Source organism: Plecotus auritus (genome assembly GCF_963455305.1).
Source record: "Plecotus auritus genome assembly, chromosome: 10".
In the NCBI taxonomy this organism is placed as follows: Eukaryota; Metazoa; Chordata; class Mammalia; order Chiroptera; family Vespertilionidae; genus Plecotus; species Plecotus auritus.
This window is the reverse complement of record NC_137785.1, coordinates 35,742,561-35,751,329: the sequence shown is the minus strand read 5'-3', so window position 1 is coordinate 35,751,329 and position 8,769 is coordinate 35,742,561. Positions and strand designations below refer to the sequence as shown.

Genomic DNA, 8,769 nt, shown 5'->3' with positions numbered 1-8,769 from the left:
GGTGCAGGCAAGCCTCAGATGTCAGCTGCCTAGCTGCCCAGGACTGGCCCAAGGGACAACCAAACGACTGAACAAGCAGGCTGCGTGGGGCGACCAGGCCGGCAGGGGGGTTAGTGAGGGACGACCAAACGACTGAACAAGCAGGCTGCGTGGGGCGACCAGGCTGGCGGGGGGGGGGGGCAGTTGGGGGTGATGAGGCCAGCAAGGGGGGCCAGTTAGGGACAACCAGGCAGGCCAGCAGGTGAGCAATTAGGATTGTGAGAGGGACATCCCCCAAGGGGTCCTGGATTGGAGAGTGTGCAGGCTGGGCTGAGGGGGACCCCTCCCATCCCGTGCACAAATTTCGTGCACCAGGCCTCTAGTATACATATAATTCCACTGTCCTGGATTTATGTTGGGAATGAGTACAAGAGACCAAACATTAATTTAGTGCCTTCTATATACCAAGTCTTGTTCTGAGCATTTATTAGCAATTACTTTAAGGACCTGTGAAGTTGATACTATTAATATCCCCATTTTACAGATGAGCAAATGAGCAAATTGAGGTTAAGGCACTGACCCAAGATTACACAGCCAGGAAGTGGATGAGGCAGGATTTGCACCCAGAACCTCTGGCTGCAGAAGTCAGTTATCTAAACCACTGTGTATACAAGAGAAAGTCATGGTAAAGGCATGTAGTAGGTACACAATCAATTTAGGTGCTTTCACAGTTCCTGGAGCATCAAGAGCACCCAGTTCCTCCCTCCTTTCACTTCCTCCCATTGCCCACCTGTCCTGGGCCACTCCTGCAGCCCTGCCCAACCCAACCTCCCTGACCTTACCCTCCCTCTGCTAACAAAGGTCCAGGTAGAGTTTTATGGGCTCTGATAAGGCACTGGCAGGGCCAAAGTTCACTAGCACTTTCTCTTTGCAGAAGGTTCTAGAGGAGGGGTTTCTGACCTGAGTCCCCCCAGGCCTGACCCAATGATCTGGGTTCTGACAGGTTACCACTGAGGCTGGTGAGAGAAGGGACACCAGAGGGTACATTAGAAGAAGATGTGAGCCTGGGATGCTCAGAAGAGGGACCCCTTGAACCCTGCCCTGCCTGCCACTCCCTTTTCCTCAAGTATAAAAGCCAGCTACCACCCGGTATCTGCCACCATTTCCTACTCCTGCAGCTCTTCTCACAGGACGAGCCACCAGCCCAGCCTCTCAAGATGGCCTTTGTCCCTGCACCCGGCTACCAGCCCACCTACAACCCGGTGAGATACAGGCCCAGGCCTTCACCCAGGCCTGGCTTAGCTCCACCCTGGCCCCATGCACCAATTTACTCTCACCCTGAACTTCAGAGGCACCCACCTTGCCCCTAATACTGACCCTGGGGACCCACCTGTCAGGCTATTTATGTCCACACCAAACTGTCAGCCCTCTTCATCTTCATGCTGAATCCTCACCCCTTAGTTTCCTCCCCCTTGCTTAAGGAAATAAGGGTGGGTGGGTGGGGTGCTTCTCACTGAGGAGGAAAGGCTTCAATAGGCAGATGGCCTTCAAGGCCCCTCACCCAGCCCCTTCTACAGACTCTGCCCTACAACAAGCCAATCCCTGGAGGTCTCAGCGTGGGAATGTCCATTTACATCCAAGGAGTGGCTAGTGAGCATATGAAAAGGTAAGACCCTCCCCAGGCCAGGCTGGGAGGGGGGCTATAAACAGGGGGCTTCTGGTCTTCTGACCTTCCTCTACCCTATTTGGGGAGGGGCTCTAGGCCACCACCCCTGATGACTAAAGACCAGCCCTGATCTGGGGAATCCAGTTTGGAGATCAGATCAGGTGGAGAGCCCTAGGGGCTGGGAGGCAGCTGGGAGGCTCACCATAAGAGGTGGCCCCAGAGTTGGGCTGCTGAATTGGAATTGATGGGTGTGACAGCATGAATGAAAATCACAGGCCTGGCCCTAGCTGGTTTGGCTTAGTGGATAGGGCATTGGCCTGTGGACTGAAGAGTCCTGGGTTTGATTCTGGTCAAGGGCACATGCTGGGGTTGTGGGCTCGATTCCCAATAGGGGGCGTGCAAGAGGCCGCTGATCAATGATTCTCGTTATTGATGTTTCTGTCTCCCTCTTCCTTCTACCTTCCTTTCTGAAATCAATAAAAATATATTTTAAACATGTATAAATAAATAAGTTAAAAATAAGTAATAAAATAAATACATAATAGCCCTAGCTGGTTTGGGTCAGTGGATAGAGCATCGGCTTGCAAACTGAAGGGTCCCGGGTTCGATTCCAGTCAAGGGCACATGCCCGGGTTGCGGGCTCTATCCCCAGTAGGGGGCGTACAGAAGGCAGCCGATCAATGAATTCTCTCTCATCATTGATGTTTCTCTGTCTCTCCCTCTTCCTTCCTCTCTGAAATCAATAAAAATATATTTTAAAAAAAACATAATAAAATGTCAGATGGTTATAAATGCTATAGAGTCAAATGAGGGAAGGTGATCCGGAGTGGATGTGGGGGAGAGGGGCGTGGCACTGTCCCTTTAAATAGGGTGGCCAGGAAAGGCCTCCCTGGGAAGGGAACATCCCAGCAAAGACCTGATGGAGGTGAGGGAGGCACCTGGGGTACATTGAGGGAAGGGCATTCCAGGCAGAAAGAACTGCCAGTGCAGGCCCTGAGACACATGCCTGCCTGGATGGGATAACTTTGGGGATGCTGGTGTGAGGGGAGGTGCTCTCACTTGGGTGTTCACCGGGTCCCTCTGGGTGCATGTGGGGCATGGCCTACAGGGCCAGGGAGGGAGCGAGAGGCCTGCTTTGATAGATGCGAGGTTCCTAGGGCAGTGCCCATGGTGACTGTAGGTGAATGCAGGAATCCCAGTGACAGGCCTATTTGAGGGGGTAGAGGAGGAGGCTAGTAAGGAAAGGGAGTGGAGGAAATAGGTGGGTACAGGGTGAAGGGGGCCCATGGGAAAAAAAAGGGGAACATCTGTAATCCTTCCAACAATAAAGATAATTAAAAAAAAAAAGTAAAGGGAAAAGGAGCGAGTGAGGGGGTGGAGGTGGGAGTCTGCTTCCTGGAACTCAGGGGCACAACCACCCCCTCCTGTCTTGGGTCATCAGTGCCAAGGCCACCCCATCGGGAACCTGGAACAAGGTGGGGCAGAGAGGGCTTCCCAGAGGAGGGTTCCCTGGGCTGGCAGGTGGGGCCAGGGGAACAACTTGTCATGCCCCCCCAGGTTCTCCGTGAACTTCGTGGTGGGACAGGGCCTCGGGGCCGACATCGCCTTCCACTTCAATCCCCGTTTTGATGGCTGGGACAAGGTGGTCTTCAATTCGCAGCAGGGCGGCCAGTGGGGCAGTGAGGAGAAGAAAAGGAGCATGCCCTTCCGCAAGGGCTCCCCCTTTGAGCTGGTGTTCATGGTCCTGCCAGAGCACTACAAGGTGGGAATTTCAGGGCCTGGCCTTCCCTCCCCTTCCCCCGTCCCCTCCCCCTTGCTCCTTCTCTCCTCCTCCTCTCCCCTCCTTTCCTCTACCTCCCTCTTTCCCTCCTCTTCCCTCCTCCTCCCTCCACTCCCTTCTATCCCCTCCCACTTTCCCCTCCCCCTCTCTCTTTCCCTCCTTTCCTCCTCTCTTCTTTTTTCTCTTCCCCTTCCCTCCTCCCTTCCTACCGAGCTTTTCCCTTTTCCTTCTTTCCTGCCTATTAAAAAATGTCTCTTTTATCTCCTTTTCTCATTCCCATTCCTCCACCGGGGAGAGGCTTCTAATGTGTTCAGTGTATATCATGTATTCCTTTGCGTTCTTGTGAAAGGTGTTTTTGCTATTTCTATGGAGACTCTAAACACACACACAGGAAGCAGCGAGTACAATGAAGCGGTCTCCTTGGCCAGCTCCAGTCGCCATGCGCTCGGCTTGCATCCTTACTTCACACTTCCTCTCCCAAATGACTTCAAAACAAACCCCAGATATCATACAATTTCATTCACAAGCATTTCGGTTTTTATACACTGTCATGCCGTCATGCTCACACCTAAAAACTGATTGTCCTTGCTTAGTGTCACCACATATCCTTAAAGGCCTGTTTGCTGTTTTCTACAGTTTTCTTGAATCAGGGTCCAAATGAGATTCACACATTGAGACTAGTTGCTATTGTGCAAGTATTTTTTATTTGTTAGTGACCTGTGACCCAGGTATAAAAAAGTGCACACCTTGGGTACACAGCTCAGACGACTTTTCACAAAGAGTGTGCACTCATGTAGCCAGCGCCTAGGTCTAAAAACAAAATGCCTCTAGCCCCCCAAACCCCCTCAGGCTCCCCCAGTCCCCTCGCCCCCACGGGGGCCTTTATCCTGTCTTTTCTCAGCCTGGATCTATTTCCCTGACTTCATTTTTTAAGTATGTGTGGCCTCGGTGCTGTGCTATATGATTGTGTAGGACTCCTGGAGGACATGCTCCGAGTTCCCTCCATCCCTGCCTCTGACTCCCCACAAATGGCATTGAGCAGATGCCCTGTGCACATGCATCCCGTGTGACCAATGTGGAGAGTCCCCTGGAGGGGAACTGCAGGGCTGGGCACCCACCTGGACTTTATCTGCCCTTACATGGGCACCAGATTTCTAACATCATTTTTGGAGGTTAGCACCACGATTTGAGGTTGGACAGACAAGGATTGAGTCTGGGCTTTGCCACTCCCAATGTGTGACCTTGAGCTGGTCACTCTATGCACTGGAGCCTCTGGTTTCTTAAACAATAGGGACAATCCTTTATCCTGCCTCACGGAGCTGTTGAGAGAACCACCTTGTTGCTATTCCTATGGAAAGTGCTTAGCATGTAGGGAGCACTCAGTCCTGGGGAGCGGCTCTCGCCATGGTCCGTGCTCATCCCTCTGACTAGAACTGCATGCTGAGGTGTGATTACAAGGCAAGGCCCTACACAGGACTTGCACAGTGCTTCTGACATGCTTTGCTGGCTTTTAACCTTCCCAACAATCCCAGAGTGAGCCCCCATGTTACAGATGAGGAAACAAAGTCTCAGAGAGGTGAGGTGATTTATCTGAGGTCACACAGCTAAGACATGTCAGAGCTAGACCTCCAACCCAACTCATTTGGTGCTTAAACTGGGGCTCAGACTCGGGTCTCTCCTGATTTCCATCCCCAGACTAAATTCTATGTTCTCTCCTATCCATTAATCCGTGAGCTGACTTTTGACCCTAGCTTGACCTCTGACCTGTGGACTCCAAGGTTCCTGACTCTGAGGCTATCCCAGCTCACCCTAAGACTTTTTTTTTTCACCCTAAGACTTTTGACCCCAAGTTAAAAAGACCCCTGTTCCCTGCTTCCTGTCTCTACCTTTCCCAGGGCATGGATGTTGACTCTGACCTTACCCTGTCCTCCAGGTGGTGATAAATGGGAATCCATTCTATGAGTTTGGGCACCGGCTCCCTCTACAGATGGTCACTCACCTGCAAGTGGATGGGGACCTGGAGCTTCAATCAATCAATTTCATCGGAGGCCAGCCGGCCCCAAGCCAGGTGTGTAGGGTCCCCCTCTCTTATTTGATTCCTTCTTTGTTTTATTTTAATTTTAAATTTATTGATTTTAGAAAGGAGAGAGGGAGGGACAGACAGAGAGAGAGAGAGACTTGTTGTTACAGTTATTTATGCATTCATTGGTTGATTCTTGTATATGCCTTGACCAGGGATCAAACCCCCAACCTTGGCATATCAGAAAGACACTAACCAACTGAGCTACTTGGCCTGGGTTGCTTTCTTCTTTAATTAATTCATTCCCACATTCCTTTATTTCCTGGCACCCTTTGCTGGGGATGCCATGGACCCAGAGGACCAAGACAGTCTACTATGTCACCAGTTGGTGTTGGCCACAAGTGATCAGGGCTGGGATGGGGGAGCTTTGGGCGTCTTAATGAAAGGCTTCCTAGAGAAGGAGGAAGTGTGTACTTTGAGTCAGAAAGTGAAGATAAGGAGGAACAAAAACCACAGGAATAGCAAACAAGTTCATGAGAATTCGCATAACATCATTGGTCACTCAGAAACTCAGTCAACATGAGCCACCACTGCACCCCCCAGAAGAGCCACACTGAGAAAGGCACACAAAACCTATCGTTGGTGGGGCTGTGGACTGGCGGCACTCCCATTCCTTGGAAAAGACTGGGCAGCATCTGTGAAGGCTAACCAGACACTTACCCAACGACTTAGAAACCCCACTCCTGGGTCCACAGTGAACAAGTGGCCACCAGAACACATGCACTCGAACCAGCCGGGAAGCCCGAACTCCAGCCTGCCGAGGTGCCCTTCAGCTGAGGGCCCCACGCTCCAGCCAGCATCTCCATGGGAAAGTGCTCTGATGATCATCAGCTCCATTTTACAGATGTGGGAACTGAGGCACAGAGAGCTTAAGTAACTGGCCCCAGGTCATGGACCAGCAAGTGGCAGAGCCATGGGGTCTGTGCTCAGACTGCTTCTCTGCTCCCTGATGAAGAAACGTTGGAATGTCTTTATCTGTAAGGTGGTCATGGGCCTATGGACTTCATTTTACCATCATGCTTCATCAATGCATTTTGGAAAGAAAACTAAATAAGGCTTCAGAAAAGGGCCTTCAGAATAGCTGGCTTAAAATGGAAGTCAGGCAGAGAGGAGATCATTAGAAAGAAGAGGAAATAGAGAGAGTTAATAAAGGTAAACTAGGGAAGGGAAAGGTGTTTCGGGCAGAAGGAACCACCTGAGAGAAGGTGTGGACAAGAGACAGCAACAGAAACAGAGAAACAGACAGGGAGACACACACAGACTGAGAGCCTGAGACAGACACAACAGGCTGGTTCCGGGGAGTCCCGGGTGCCCCGGCAGTGGGCATGTGGAGTGAGGGGCATGGTGGTGGGGGATGAGGTGAGCATGGGTATTGTATGGGCCTGGGAGGTATGTATACTTCATCGTGCAGCTTCTGTATTTTGGGGGACAGCAGGAAGCCAGGGTGGGAGAGGGTACAAGTATAGAATTTACCAGGTTTTCCCAAAGCGGTGGAGTGATAGTCACTGTGCACTGGAGATCCCTAACCACAGCCAGGCCCTCTCCGTTAATGAGCCATTTGAGTACCACCCTTTCACTCCAGAGTTCCCTTGGGTGGTGGTGGTGGGCAGGCATCCTGACACTCTCCAAGCCTTCGTTCAGAGTCCCTCTCATCACCTCCTTCTCCCTCTGTGCCCACAGACCCCCATGGTTACTCCAGCATATCCAGTAAGTACCGCCTGGTAGATGACACATCTTCCCTTGACATGGGGGTTTGGTGGCTGAGGAGGTCCTGGGGCAGGGGACCCTGGTCTTTTCACCGTTCCTACCTTTTTCTATCCATGTAGGGTCCTGGATGCAAGCCTCCGCTGAGTAACCTGCCTGTAAGTGGGAGGGCTGTGTGGCCATGTGGTGGGGGAGTGGTGAGAACTGGGAGGGTCATAGAGTTTGGATCCCCAGGAGTACCAATCCAGTACCTGGCAATATGCTACATGTTGTATGTGTGTCGTCAATATTTGTCAAATATTATAGAATAATATCTCTTCTTTCTCACTTCACAGACCATGGAGGGACCCCCAACCTTCAACCCGGTAAGGAGTCCTGCAGTTTAGGGCTTTGTGGTGGGCAATTTGTGGAGAAGCAGGAATTGAGGGGAGTGAGGGGCTCTGATCCACGGGGAGCCCAGAGAGGGCAAAGGGTTTTGGGGACAGGAAGTGGGAAAAAGAAGGAGTTGGTGGTCTGAGTGGGGCAGGGGACAGGAGTTGGGGACATTTCCCAGGACTAGTAGGAGCCTCTCTCTGAAAATGTGTCCTTGCATCTGGCTTCTGGTGGCCTGAGAGATGATGGGACGCCGTGTTCTCTTTTCATAGCCTGTGCCATTTATGGGAAGACTGCAAGGGGGGCTTACAGCTCGAAAAACCATCATAGTCAAGGGCTACGTGCCTCCCACAGGCAAGAGGTACAGAACTGAGACTGAGGTGGGAGTCCCCAACTTCCCTTCTCCCTCTGACCCAGGAGTCCAGTTTTGAGCCCCCTGTCCCTTGAGTGGCCAGGTGCTGGCCACCTCCTGACTTACATCTCCTTCTCTGTCCCCAGCTTTGCCATCAACTTCAAGGTGGGATCTTCCGGGGACCTGGCTCTCCACATTAACCCCCGCCTGACTGAGGACATTGTGGTTCGGAACAGCTATCTGGATGGCTCATGGGGATCTGAGGAGAAGAAGATCTCCTACAACCCATTTGGTCGTGGCCAATTCTTTGATGTAAGTCTGGCTTTCTTTCCCACTTCCCTCCAATGCCTCTGTCTGGGCCATAGCCTCATACCTGCCCCTCTCTCTGCAGCTATCCATTCGCTGTGGCATTGATCGCTTCAAGGTTTATGGCAATGGCCAGCACCTCTTCGACTTCTCCCATCGCCTTTCAGCCTTCCAGAGGGTGGACACTCTGGAAATCGAGGGTGATGTCACCTTGTCCTATGTCCAGATCTGATCTATTCCTGGGAACACACAGAGAAAGATCACATAAGACTCAATTTTAAGCTCCTAATAAACTATCTGAGGGTGTCTAATCAGTGTCCATGACTCCATTCACCGCCCTGCCCCCCCCCCCACATACTGTTCCTTTATTCCTTGAATCAGTCATGTACTGTCCATTGAGCCATCCAATTATCTGTCCATCCATTCTCGCGTCATAATAAATCTAGGTACCCTACCCCTACCCAAACACGGATCTTAGGGACTTATGTGTATCAAACCATTCATTCCTCACAGCAATTATAATTCAAAAT

At 51.5% G+C, this 8,769-nt stretch overlaps 1 protein-coding gene across 2 annotated transcripts; it reads left to right on the top strand.

Annotated features, from left to right (window-relative positions):
* Positions 1 to 988: 988 nt before the first annotated feature.
* Positions 989 to 8,548, top strand: LGALS4 (galectin 4). 2 transcript variants are annotated; one of them, XM_080644327.1, is made up of 11 exons: positions 1,026 to 1,037; positions 1,158 to 1,241; positions 1,557 to 1,645; positions 3,203 to 3,407; positions 5,359 to 5,493; positions 7,186 to 7,212; positions 7,332 to 7,367; positions 7,545 to 7,574; positions 7,854 to 7,942; positions 8,080 to 8,245; positions 8,325 to 8,548. In XM_080644327.1, the coding sequence occupies exons 2-11, from the start codon at positions 1,197 to 1,199 to the stop codon at positions 8,469 to 8,471; spliced, it is 969 nt and encodes a 322-aa protein (XP_080500453.1). In that variant the 5' UTR covers positions 1,026 to 1,037; positions 1,158 to 1,196; the 3' UTR covers positions 8,472 to 8,548. The 2 variants fall into 2 exon arrangements, with proteins under 2 accessions (XP_080500454.1, XP_080500453.1); XM_080644328.1 differs by lacking the exon at positions 7,186 to 7,212 and having other exon boundaries at positions 989 to 1,241.
* The last annotated feature ends 221 nt before the right edge of the window (positions 8,549 to 8,769 follow it).